Source organism: Penaeus vannamei, chromosome 6 (assembly GCF_042767895.1).
Source record: "Penaeus vannamei isolate JL-2024 chromosome 6, ASM4276789v1, whole genome shotgun sequence".
NCBI classification, from domain to species: domain Eukaryota; kingdom Metazoa; phylum Arthropoda; class Malacostraca; order Decapoda; family Penaeidae; genus Penaeus; species Penaeus vannamei.
The window spans coordinates 15,424,202-15,436,701 of NC_091554.1; the positions used below are offsets into that span (position 1 = coordinate 15,424,202).

At 42.9% G+C, this 12,500-nt stretch overlaps 1 protein-coding gene across 1 annotated transcript in view; it reads right to left on the reverse strand.

The window, feature by feature from the left end:
- Positions 1-1,289: 1,289 nt before the first annotated feature.
- LOC138861926 (ras-interacting protein RIP3-like) overlaps positions 1,290-12,500 on the reverse strand; it is an 11,318-nt gene continuing 107 nt past the window's right edge. Inside the window, exons 1-7 of the mRNA XM_070122392.1 lie at positions 12,416-12,500; positions 11,139-11,274; positions 10,797-10,943; positions 9,426-9,570; positions 7,532-7,758; positions 6,246-6,462; positions 1,290-1,506 (exon numbers count right to left, since the gene is read on the reverse strand). The exon at positions 12,416-12,500 is cut by the window's right edge and continues 107 nt beyond it. Coding sequence (XP_069978493.1) covers positions 1,290-1,506; positions 6,246-6,462; positions 7,532-7,758; positions 9,426-9,570; positions 10,797-10,943; positions 11,139-11,274; positions 12,416-12,500 — 1,174 coding nt within the window. The remainder of the gene's footprint in view (positions 1,507-6,245; positions 6,463-7,531; positions 7,759-9,425; positions 9,571-10,796; positions 10,944-11,138; positions 11,275-12,415) is intronic.

Below are 12,500 nucleotides of genomic sequence, written 5' to 3' on the forward strand. Positions count from 1 at the left end.
AATAATAATAATAATAATAATAATAATAATAATAATAATAATAATAATAATAATAATAATAATAATGATGATGATGATAATAAGAGTACTCATCACAATCATCATTATCATTATTGTCATCTTATTGCTGCTGTTATAATGATGATGATGATGATAAATATAACAGTAATAATAGCAGTAGCAACAAAAACAAGAATAACAACACAAACTACAATAATAATGATTATGACAAAGATAGATACTCATTGTTATTATAATCGTTATAAACATCATTATCTCCATCATAAGCAATATAATCAATATCATGACTATTATTACATCATCGTTACTTTATCATTATTGTTTTTGTTACTGATGTTCTTGTTGTTGATGCTGTTATCATTATTATCATTTTCATTAACATTATTATTATGAGTATTACCATTTATATCATTAGCATTGCCATTATTGTATTTCTTACTCTTATCATCAATGTTATTATCATCATGATTAACATAATTATTATCACAATAACATACCATCATTAATAATAATCATCATTATCATTATCATCATCATTACCATTACCATTATCACTATCGCTAACATTATCACTATAATCATTATTATCGTTATTATCATTATCACAATTACCAAGGTCGTTGCCCTTATCACTACAGTTATCACTATTATCTATTCCCAGTAATAAACATTATCCTTTATAAGAAACACCGTAATGCCTCGATCCCCTTTCCTCTGCGTACGACGGTTGGCAAGGTGGCTCCTGGGTGACGGTTGCCAGGAGCCGCTCATTGGTCACTCAGATGTACAATATTGGTAAACACTCACACGGATACACACGCTGATATGTGTATGTGTATGTGTGTGTGTGTGTGTATGTGTGTGTGTGTGTGTGTGTGTGTGTGTGTGTGTGTGTGTGTGTGTGTGTGTGTGTGTGTGTGTGTGTGTGTGTGTGTGTGTGTGTATGTTTTGTTGTTGTTGTTGTTGCATAGTCCCAAAACCTTTACGACTTTATTATTACTATTATCAATATTCGATCTGTAAAGTTCGTGATGAAGACCTGGCACCGAAGGAAAAAAGAGAAATCAGTCATCAAAACAAGCTATACCATTCCAGTTCCCGAGGAAGTGAAAAGAGAAATTTTACTTTGCTGCCAATACATCATAATTCAACTGATTTAGAAATACAGTGGACGCTAAGGTAGTTGACCACTTACAAGGTATTCTGATTTAGTTTTGTTTTCTTTCGAGTTCTTTCCCTTCCTTCTTCCGTCTTTATTTCTAATGAAACTACCACACAGATGTTCCCGAGAACGTCTGTGTTGACCGAGAAGTCCTTTGACCCGACATCTGACCTCCTCGTGACCAGACATCAAGTAGAGTTCTCAAGTGACCGCCACTTAAGTACCTGCCTTGACGTCTAGTGCAGCTACTCTTACCTACTCCTTCAGTGAATGAGTTTTGGGTCCGATTGGCTTTGGTGACATGCAATTTCGTCTTTGGAGAACTGCAGGATTAGTCTCAATTGGCAGTTTCATACTTGAGACTGGGTGTTGTGTACGTGTGTCGATGTATGTGTGTGTTTGCATCTTATACTAAATCAGAGAGACAATAATCCGTTTGGCAAGGTGGTTATATAAGAGCTGTTCCTCCAGGATAAAGTCTTTTTTCCTGGAGACCTTCTAGAGTAAAAGAGGGAGGGAAAATATCTTATGAAACGTCTCAAGCTGTATTGCAGAATTAATTCATGATAAAATAGAACCTTATTGTACCTCGAATTAGAAGACAAAATCGCTTTTTTATCTTTGTTTGTTTTAGAAGAATGTACACAGCGTTCTGCTTAATATATGATAATCACACTCAGTGACTTAGAATCGCCTGCTGATTTTCCAATGGAAGATATGATTGTAATCAAATAATCAAATACTTGCAACTTTCCCCTTTATCTTACTGTTTTTCTCCTTATTCACATCAATTTTATGTCTTTAGCTGCCCGTTTTAGTCACACAAATCGAGACTTATTACAGTCTAGCTTCTAACACTAAACATAACAATGTAGCGAAGACCGCTAAGAGTAGCAACGTAGCGAAGATGGATGTGGGATTACCTTTCCGCGTTCCTGCTAAGTGCGTTTCACTCTTGCAGTTTTTATGGAGCCATAACAAGAAGAGCGTGTTGAGTGGGAAAGGTTAAACGACACTTGCATTGTCTGGTGGCAGCGGCCTCTCGATGTGGCCTGCCTGTTGCTGTTGCTTCTCTTGTTGCTGTCGCTTTGTTGCTGTTGCTGTTGCCTCTCTTGTTGCTGTTGCTGTTGCTTCTCTTGTTGCTGTCGCTTTGTTGCTGTTGCTGTTGCCTCTCTTGTTGCTGTCGCTTTGTTGCCGTTGCTGTTGCTTCTCTTGTTGCTGTCGCTTTGTTGCTGTTGCTGTTGCTTCTCTTGTTGCTGTCGCTTTGTTGCTGTTGCTGTTGCTTCTCTTGTTGCTGTCGCTTTGTTGCTGTTGCTTCTCTTGTTGCTGTCGCTTTGTTGCTGTTGCTGTTGCTTCTCTTGTTGCTGTCGCTTTGTTGCTGTTGCTGTTGCTTCTCTTGTTGCTGTCGCTTTGTTGCTGTTGCTTCTCTTGTTGCTGTCACTTTGTTGCTGTTGCTTCTCTTGTTGCTGTCACTTTGTTGCTGTTGCTTCGCTTGCTGTCGCTTTGTTGCTGTTGCTTCTCTTGTTGCTGTCGCTTTGTTGCTGTTGCTGTTGCTTCTCTTGTTGCTGTCGCTTTGTTGCTGTTGCTGTTGCTTCTCTTGTTGCTGTCGCTTTGTTGCTGTTGCTTCTCTTGTTGCTGTCACTTTGTTGCTGTTGCTTCTCTTGTTGCTGTCACTTTGTTGCTGTTGCTTCGCTTGCTGTCGCTTTGTTGCTGTTGCTTCTCTTGTTGCTGTCGCTTTGTTGCTGTTGCTTCTCTTGTTGCTGTCACTTTGTTGCTGTTGCTTCGCTTGCTGTCGCTTTGTTGCTGTTGCTTCTCTTGTTGCTGTCGCTTTGTTGCTGTTGCTTCTCTTGTTGCTGTCACTTTGTTGCTGTTGCTTCGCTTGCTGTCGCTTTGTTGCTGTTGCTTCTCTTGTTGCTGTCGCTTTGTTGCTGTTGCTGTTGCTTCTCTTGTTGCTGTCGCTTTGTTGCTGTTGCTGTTGCTTCTCTTGTTGCTGTCGCTTTGTTGCTGTTGCTGTTGCTTCTCTTGTTGCTGTCGCTTTGTTGCTGTTGCTGTTGCTTCTCTTGTTGCTGTCGCTTTGTTGCTGTTGCTGTTGCTTCTCTTGTTGCTGTCGCTTTGTTGCTGTTGCTTCTCTTGCTGTCGCTTTGTTGCTGTTGCTTCTCTTGTTGCTGTCGCTTTGATGCTGTTGCTTCTCTTGTTGCTGTCGCTTTGTTGCTGTTGCTGTTGCTTCTCTTGTTGCTGTCACTTTATTGCTGTTGCTGTTGCTTCTCTTGTTGCTGTCGCTTTGTTGCTGTTGCTTCTCTTGTTGCTGTCGTTTTGTTGCTGTTGCTTCTCTTGTTGCTGTCGCTTTGTTGCTGTTGCTGTTGCTTCTCTTGTTGCTGTCGCTTTATTGCTGTTGCTGTTGCTTCTCTTGTTGCTGTCGCTTTATTGCTGTTGCTGTTGCTTCTCTTGTTGCTGTCGCTTTATTGCTGTTGCTTCTCTTGTTGCTGTCGCTTTGTTGCTGTTGCTTCTCTTGTTGCTGTCGCTTTGTTGCTGTTACTGTTGCTTCTCTTGTTGCTGTCGCTTTATTGCTGTTACTGTTGCTTCTCTTGTTGCTGTCGCTTTATTGCTGTTGCTGTTGCTTCTCTTGTTGCTGTCGCTTTGTTGCTGTTGCTGTTGCTTCTCTTGTTGCTGTCGCTTTGTTGCTGTTGCTGTTGCTTCTCTTGTTGCTGTCGCTTTGTTGCTGTTGCTTCTCTTGCTGTCGCTTTGTTGCTGTTGCTGTTGCTTCTCTTGTTGCTGTCGCTTTGTTGCTGTTGCTGTTGCTTCTCTTGTTGCTGTCGCTTTGTTGCTGTTGCTGTTGCTTCTCTTGTTGCTGTCGCTTTGTTGCTGTTGCTGTTGCTTCTCTTGTTGCTGTCGCTTTGTTGCTGTTGCTGTTGCTTCTCTTGTTGCTGTCGCTTTGTTGCTGTTGCTGTTGCTTCTCTTGTTGCTGTCGCTTTATTGCTGTTGCTGTTGCTTCTCTTGTTGTTGTCGCTTTGTTGCTGTTGCCGTTGCTTCTCTTGTTGCTGTCGCTTTGTTGCTGTTGCTGTTGCTTCTCTTGTTGCTGTCGCTTTGTTGCTGTTGCCGTTGCTTCTCTTGTTGTCGCTTTGTTGCTGTTGCTGTTGCTTCTCTTGTTGCTGTCGCTTTGTTGCTGTTGCTGTTGCTTCTCTTGTTGCTGTCGCTTTGTTGCTGTTGCTTCTCTTGTTGCTGTCGCTTTGTTGCTGTTGCTGTTGCTTCTCTTGTTGCTGTCGCTTTGTTGCTGTTGCTGTTGCTTCTCTTGTTGCTGTCGCTTTGTTGCTGTTGCTGTTGCTTCTCTTGTTGCTGTCGCTTTATTGCTGTTGCTGTTGCTTCTCTTGTTGCTGTCGCTTTGTTGCTGTTGCTGTTGCTTCTCTTGTTGCTGTCGCTTTGTTGCTGTTGCTTCTCTTGTTGCTGTCGCTTTGTTGCTGTTGCTGTTGCTTCTCTTGTTGCTGTCGCTTTGTTGCTGTTGCTTCTCTTGTTGCTGTCGCTTTGTTGCTGTTGCTTCTCTTGTTGCTGTTGCTGTTGCTTCTCTTGTTGCTGTCGTTTTGTTGCTGTTGCTTCTCTTGTTGCTGTTGCTTCTCTTGTTGCTGTCGTTTTGTTGCTGTTGCTTCTCTTGTTGCTGTCGTTTTGTTGCTGTTGCTTCTCTTGTTACTGTCGCTTTGTTGCTGTTGCTTCTCTTGTTACTGTCGCTTTGTTGCTGTTGCTGTTGCTTCTCTTGTTGCTGTTGCTTCTCTTGTTGCTGTCGTTTTGTTGCTGTTGCTTCTCTTGTTGCTGTCGTTTTGTTGCTGTTGCTGTTGCTTCTCTTGTTGCTGTCGTTTTGTTGCTGTTGCTTCTCTTGTTACTGTCGCTTTGTTGCTGTTGCTGTTGCTTCTCTTGTTGCTGTTGCTTCTCTTGTTACTGTCGCTTTGTTGCTGTTGCTGTTGCTTCTCTTGTTGCTGTTGCTTCTCTTGTTACTGTCGCTTTGTTGCTGTTGCTGTTGCTTCTCTTTTTGCTGTCGCTTTATTGCTGTTACTGTTGCTTCTCTTGTTGCTGTTGCTGTTGCTTCTCTTGTTGCTGTCGCTTTGTTGCTGTTGCTTCTCTTGTTGCTGTCGCTTTGTTGCTGTTGCTTCTCTTGTTGCTGTCGCTTTGTTGCTGTTGCTGTTGCTTCTCTTGTTGCTGTCGCTTTGTTGCTGTTGCTTCTCTTGTTGCTGTCCCTTTTTGCTGTTGCTGTTGTTTCTCTTGTTGCTATCGCTTTGTTGCTGTTGCTTCTCTTGTTGCTGTCGCTTTGTTGCTGTTGCTTCTCTTGTTGCTGTCGCTTTGTTGCTGTTGCTTCTCTTTTTGCTGTCGCTTTATTGCTGTTACTGTTGCTTCTCTTGTTGCTGTTGCTGTTGCTTCTCTTTTTGCTGTCGCTTTGTTGCTGTTGCTTCTCTTGTTGCTGTCGCTTTGTTGCTGTTGCTTCTCTTGTTGCTGTCGCTTTGTTGCTGTTGCTGTTGCTTCTCTTGTTGCTGTCGCTTTGTTGCTGTTGCTTCTCTTGTTGCTGTCCCTTTTTGCTGTTGCTGTTGTTTCTCTTGTTGCTATCGCTTTGTTGCTGTTGCTTCTCTTGTTGCTGTCGCTTTGTTGCTGTTGCTTCTCTTGTTGCTGTCGCTTTGTTGCTGTTGCTTCTCTTGTTGCTGTCGCTTTGTTGCTGTTACTTCTCTTGTTGCTGTCGCTTTGTTGCTGTTGCTGTTGCTTCTCTTGGTGATGTCGCTTTGTTGCTGTTGCTGTTGCTTCTCTTGTTGCTGTCGCTTTGTTGCTGTTGCTGTTGCTTCTCTTGTTGCTGTCGCTTTGTTGCTGTTGCTGTTGCTTCTCTTGTTGCTGTCGCTTTGTTGTCGTTGCTTCTCTTGTTGCTGTCGCTTTGTTGCTGTTGCTGTTGCTTCTCTTGTTGCTGTCGCTTTGTTGCTGTTGCTGTTGATTCTCTTGTTGCTGTCGCTTCGTTGCTGTTGCTGTTGCTTCTCTTGTTGCTGTCGCTTTGTTGCCGTTGCTTCTCTTGTTGCTGTCGCTTTGTTGCTGTTGCTGTTGCTTCTCTTGTTGCTGTCGCTTTGTTGCTGTTGCTTCTCTTGTTGCTGTCGCTTTGTTGCTGTTGCCGTTGCTTCTCTTGGTGATGTCGCTTTGTTGCTGTTGCTGTTGCTTCTCTTGTTGCTGTTCTCTTGTTACTGTCACTTTGTTGCTGTTGCTTTTCTTGTTGCTGTCGCTTTGTTGCCGTTGCTTCTCTTGTTGCTGTTCTCTTGGTGCTGTCGCTTTGTTGATGTTGCTGTTGCTTCTCTTGGTGATGTCGCTTTGTTGCTGTTGCTGTTGCTTCTCTTGTTGCTGTTCTCTTGTTACTGTCGCTTTGTTGCTGTTGCTTCTCTTGTTGCTGTCGCTTTGTTGCCGTTGCTTCTCTTGTTGCTGTCGCTTTGTTGCTGTTGCTGTTGCTTCTCTTGTTGCTGTCGCTTTGTTGCTGTTGCTGTTGCTTCTCTTGTTGCTGTCGCTTTGTTGCTGTTGCTGTTGCTTCTCTTGTTGCTGTCACTTTATTGCTGTTGCTGTTGCTTCTCTTGTTGCTGTCGCTTTGTTGCTGTTGCTTCTCTTGTTGCTGTCGCTTTGTTGCTGTTGCTGTTGCTTCTCTTGTTGCTGTCGCTTTGTTACTGTTGCTGTTGCTTCTCTTGTTGCTGTCGCTTTGTTGTCGTTGCTTCTCTTGTTGCTGTCGCTTTGTTGCTGTTGCTGTTGCTTCTCTTGTTGCTGTCGCTTTGTTGCTGTTGCTGTTGATTCTCTTGTTGCTGTCGCTTCGTTGCTGTTGCTGTTGCTTCTCTTGTTGCTGTCGCTTTGTTGCCGTTGTTTCTCTTGTTGCTGTCGCTTTGTTGCTGTTGCTGTTGCTTCTCTTGTTGCTGTCGCTTTGTTGCTGTTGCTTCTCTTGTTGCTGTCGCTTTGTTGCTGTTGCCGTTGCTTCTCTTGTTGCTGTCGCTTTGTTGCTGTTGCTGTTGCTTCTCTTGTTGCTGTCGCTTTGTTGCTGTTGCCGTTGCTTCTCTTGTTGCTGTCGCTTTGTTGCTGTTGCTGTTGCTTCTCTTGTTGCTGTCGCTTTGTTGCTGTTGCTGTTGCTTCTCTTGTTGCTGTCGCTTTGTTGCTGTTGCTTCTCTTGTTGCTGTCGCTTTGTTGCTGTTGCTGTTGCTTCTCTTGTTGCTGTCGCTTTGTTGCTGTTGCTTCTCTTGTTCCTGTTGCTTCTCTTGTTGCTGTTGCTTCTCTTGTTGCTGTTGCTTCTCTTGTTGCTGTTGCTTCTCTTGTTGCTGTTGCTTCTCTTGTTGCTGTTGCTTCTCTTGTTGCTGTTGCTTCTCTTGTTGCTGTCGCTTTGTTGCTGTTGCTGTTGCTTCTCTTGTTGCTGTCGCTTTGTTGCTGTTGCCGTTGCTTCTCTTTTTGCTGTCGCTTTGTTGCTGTTGCTTTTCTTGTTGCTGTCGCTTTGTTGCTGTTGCCGTTGCTTCTCTTTTTGCTGTCGCTTTGTTGCTGTTGCTTCTCTTGTTGCTGTCGCTTTGTTGCTGTTGCTGTTGCTTCTCTTGTTGCTGTCGCTTTGTTGCTGTTGCTTCTCTTGTTGCTGTCGCTTTGTTGCTGTTGCTTCTCTTGTTGCTGTCGCTTTGTTGCTGTTGCTTCTCTTGTTTCTGTTGCTTCTCTTGTTGCTGTTGCTTCTCTTGTTGCGGTTGCTTCTCTTGTTGCTGTTGCTTCTCTTGTTGCTGTTGCTTCTCTTGTTGCTGTCGCTTTGTTGCTGTTGCTTCTCTTGTTTCTGTTGCTTCTCTTGTTGCTGTCGCTTTGTTGCTGTTGCTTCTCTTGTTTCTGTTGCTTCTCTTGTTGCTGTTGCTTCTCTTGTTTCTGTTGCTTCTCTTGTTGCTGTTGCTTCTCTTGTTGCTGTCGCTTTGTTGCTGTTGCTTCTCTTGTTTCTGTTGCTTCTCTTGTTTCTGTTGCTTCTCTTGTTGCTGTTGCTTCTCTTGTTGCTGTCGCTTTGTTGCTGTTGCTTCTCTTGTTTCTGTTGCTTCTCTTGTTGCTGTTGCTTCTCTTGTTGCGGTTGCTTCTCTTGTTGCTGTTGCTTCTCTTGTTGCTGTTGCTTCTCTTGTTGCTGTCGCTTTGTTGCTGTTGCTTCTCTTGTTGCTGTTGCTTCTCTTGTTGCTGTTGCTTCTCTTGTTGCCGTTGCTTCTCTTGTTGCTGTTGCTTCTCTTGTTGCTGTTGCTTCTCTTGTTGCTGTTGCTTCTCTTGTTGCTGTTGCTTCTCTTGTTGCTGTTGCTTCTCTTGTTGCGGTTGCTTCTCTTGTTGCTGTTGCTTCTCTTGTTGCTGTTGCTTCTCTTGTTGCTGTCGCTTTGTTGCTGTTGCTTCTCTTGTTGCTGTTGCTTCTCTTGTTTCTGTTGCTTCTCTTGTTGCTGTTGCTTCTCTTGTTGCTGTCGCTTTGTTGCTGTTGCTTCTCTTGTTTCTGTTGCTTCTCTTGTTGCTGTTGCTTCTCTTGTTGCGGTTGCTTCTCTTGTTGCTGTTGCTTCTCTTGTTGCTGTTGCTTCTCTTGTTGCTGTCGCTTTGTTGCTGTTGCTTCTCTTGTTGCTGTTGCTTCTCTTGTTGCTGTTGCTTCTCTTGTTGCCGTTGCTTCTCTTGTTGCTGTTGCTTCTCTTGTTGCTGTTGCTTCTCTTGTTGCTGTTGCTTCTCTTGTTGCTGTTGCTTCTCTTGTTGCTGTTGCTTCTCTTGTTGCGGTTGCTTCTCTTGTTGCTGTTGCTTCTCTTGTTGCTGTTGCTTCTCTTGTTGCTGTTGCTTCTCTTGTTGCTGTCGCTTTGTTGCTGTTGCTTCTCTTGTTGCTGTTGCTTCTCTTGTTGCTGTTGCTTCTCTTGTTGCCGTTGCTTCTCTTGTTGCTGTTGCTTCTCTTGTTGCGGTTGCTTCTCTTGTTGCTGTTGCTTCTCTTGTTGCTGTTGCTTCTCTTGTTGCTGTTGCTTCTCTTGTTGCTGTTGCTTCTCTTGTTGCTGTTGCTTCTCTTGTTGCTGTTGCTTCTCTTGTTGCTGTCGCTTTGTTGCTGTTGCTTCTCTTGTTGCTGTTGCTTCTCTTGTTGCCGTTGCTTCTCTTGTTGCTGTCGCTTTGTTGCTGTTGCTTCTCTTGTTGATTTTGCTTCTCTTGTTGCTGTCGCTTTGTTGCTGTTGCTTCTCTTGTTGCTGTCGCTTTGTTGCCGTTGCTGTTGCTTCTCTTGTTGCTGTCGCTTTGTTGCCGTTGCTGTTGCTTCTCTTGTTGCTGTCGCTTTGTTGCTGTTGCTGTTGCTTCTCTTGTTGCTCTCGCTTTGTTGCCGTTGCTGTTGCTTCTCTTGTTGCTGTCGCTTTGTTGCTGTTGATTCTCTTGTTGCTGTCGCTTTGTTGCTGTTGCTTCTCTTGTTGCTGTCGCTTTTTTGCTGTTGCTTCTCTTGTTGCTGTCGCTTTGTTGCTGTTGCTGTTGCTTCTCTTGTTGCTGTCGCTTTGTTGCTGTTGCTGTCGCTTTGTTGCTGTTGCTGTTGCTTCTCTTGTTGCTGTCGCTTTGTTGCTGTTGCTGTTGCTTCTCTTGTTGCTGTCGCTTTGTTGCTGTTGCTGTTGCTTCTCTTGTTGCTGTCGCTTTGTTGCTGTTGCTTCTGTTGATGTCGCTTTGTTGCTGTTGCTTCTCTTGTTGCTGTCGCTTTGTTGCTGTTGCTGTTGCTTCTCTTGTTGCTTTCGCTTTGTTGCTGTTGCTGTTGCTTCTCTTGTTGCTGTCGCTTTGTTGCTGTTGCTTCTCTTGTTGCTGTCACTTTGTTGCTGTTGCTTCTCTTGTTGCTGTTGCTTTGTTGCTGTTGCTTCTCTTGTTGCTGTTGCTTTGTTGCTGTTGCTTCTCTTGTTGCTGTTGCTTTGTTGCTGTTGCTTCTCTTGTGGATGTCGCTTTGTTGCTGTTGCTTTGTTGCTGTTGCTTCTCTTGTTGCTGTTGCTTTGTTGCTGTTGCTTCTCTTGTTGCTGTTACTTCTCTTGTTGCTGTCGCTTTGCTGCCGTTGCTTCTCTTGTTGCTGTTGCTTCTCTTGTTGCTGCTGCTTCTCTTGTTGCTGTCGCTTTGTTGCTGTTGCTTCTTTTGTTGCTGTTGCTTTGTTGCTGTTGCTTCTCTTGTTGCTGTTGCTTTGTTGCTGTTGCTTCTCTTGTTGCTGTTGCTTTGTTGCTGTTGCTTCTCTTGTTGCTGTCGCTTTGTTGCTGTTGCTTCTCTTGTTCCTGTTGCTTCTCTTGTTGCTTTCGCTTTGTTGCTGTTGCTTCTCTTGTTCCTGTTGCTTCTCTTGTTGCTGTTGCTTCTCTTGTTGCTGTCGCTTTATTGCTGTTGCTTCTCTTGTTGCTGTTGCTTCTCTTGTTGCTGTTGCTTCTCTTGTTGCTGTTGCTTCTCTTGTTGTTGTTGCTTCTCTTGTTGCTGTCGCTTTGTTGCTGTTGCTTCTCATGTTGCTGTCGCTTTGTTGCTGTTGCTGTTGCTTCTCTTGTGTCTGTCGCTTTGTTGCTGTTGCTTCTCTTGTTGCTGTCGCTTTGTTGCTGTTGCTTCTCTTGTTGCTGTCGCTTTGTTGCTGTTGCTTCTCTTGTTGCTGTCGCTTTGTTGCTGTTGCTGTTACTTCTCTTGTTGCTGTTGCTTTGTTCTGCTTTCCTGCTGTTGCTTCTGTTGACGCTGTCGTTTTGTTGATGTTGCCGTTGCTGTTGCTTCTCTTGTTGCTGTTGCTTCTCTTGTTGCTGTTGCTTCTCTTGTTGCTGTCGCTCTGTTGCTGTTGCTTTTCTTGTTGCTGTCGCTCTGTTGCTGTTGCTTCTCTTGTTGCTGTCGCTTTGTTGCTGTTGTTTCTTTTGTTGCTGTCACTTTGTTGCTGTTGCTTCTCGTGTTGTTGATATTGCTGTTGCTGAAGTTGTTGCTACTGCTTCTCTTTTTGCTTTTGTTGCTGCTGCTTTGTTGCTGTTTCCGTTACTTCTCTTCTTGCTGTTGCTGAAGTTGTTGCTGCTGCTTTGTTGCTGTTGCTTTTCTTGTTGTTTTTTCTGTCGCTTTGTTGCTGTTGATGTTGCGCTGCTACTGTTGCCGCTGCTGTTGGTGGTGGTGTTCTTGTCCTTGTTTTCGTTGTGATGCTGTTATCTGCTCTACTGTGGCTGTTTTTGCACGTGTTTCTACTGCTGTTTTTTCATCTGTTTCTGTTGCTATTGCTGTATTTGTTCTTTAGAGCGTTTTTGTTTCCGTTGTAATTTTTATTGTTGCAAATGCTGCTGTTACCTTTTGAAACTTAAAATATTGTTTTACGATTCCGTTTTTGTTTTGGCTGCATTTTATCAGAAAATGATATATCACTTGATTGACAGAATATGTGACTATATTCATGGTACAATTTTTTTTTTTTTTTTTTCACTCCTGTGTGTGCGTGTCTTGATTTCATCGTGTGCGCTTACTTTCATCAATCAAATAAAAAATAATAATTTATATTCAGATGCATAGCCAAGAAAAGAAGAGTTGAACATGAGAATGTTTTCTTCAAAATACATTGTTGTTATTATCTTCGCATGATTGTTAACAATATCAATGGGAAATTTAATAAGTTCGATTATAATAATGGTAATAGTGATATCGCCAGTAGCAACAATATTAATGATACTGATAAAAGAGTAATTGCATTCATGATCATGAGAATGATGACAATAAGACGATGATAAGAGCAAAATTGATAACAATATTTGTGTTAAAAGAATTAGTAGTAATGGAAATAATAATCATAGTAATATTGACAATAATGAATATAACCATGATAGTATTTTTCTATTATCATCATAATCATTATTGTCACATCTTTATCATTATTGCTATCCTTGTTATCATTATCATCATCATTATTATCGTCAATATCATTACCATAATCAGTATTATCAGTAATAGTAGCAGTAATTGCATCTTTTATGTCTTTCTGGTCCAGTATCTTTGATGGCTCATAAGGATCTCTTTCACAACGAAGCCCCTAATTGCTGTCCAGGGGGCGGCGACCCTTAACGAAAGCACTGGGCGAGACACAAACAAGGAAGGATGGAAGGAAGGAAACCGGGTCGTCAGGTCTGGAGCAATAAAAAGGGTTGACTTCGGTAACACGGAATTCGTATTTGAAATGTTACATGACGACATCTGTCCGAGATATCTTTGACATCATGTCAAAAACCTGTACTTAAAAGGCTAGTCCAGAGTCTAAACTTGTCTGATATAGAGAAATACAAGTGTATAGGTGTAATCTTTTGTAATGATGAGCTCAGTTCTTCCTAATAAATTCTCTCCTGATTCACTGATCCACTGAAATGAT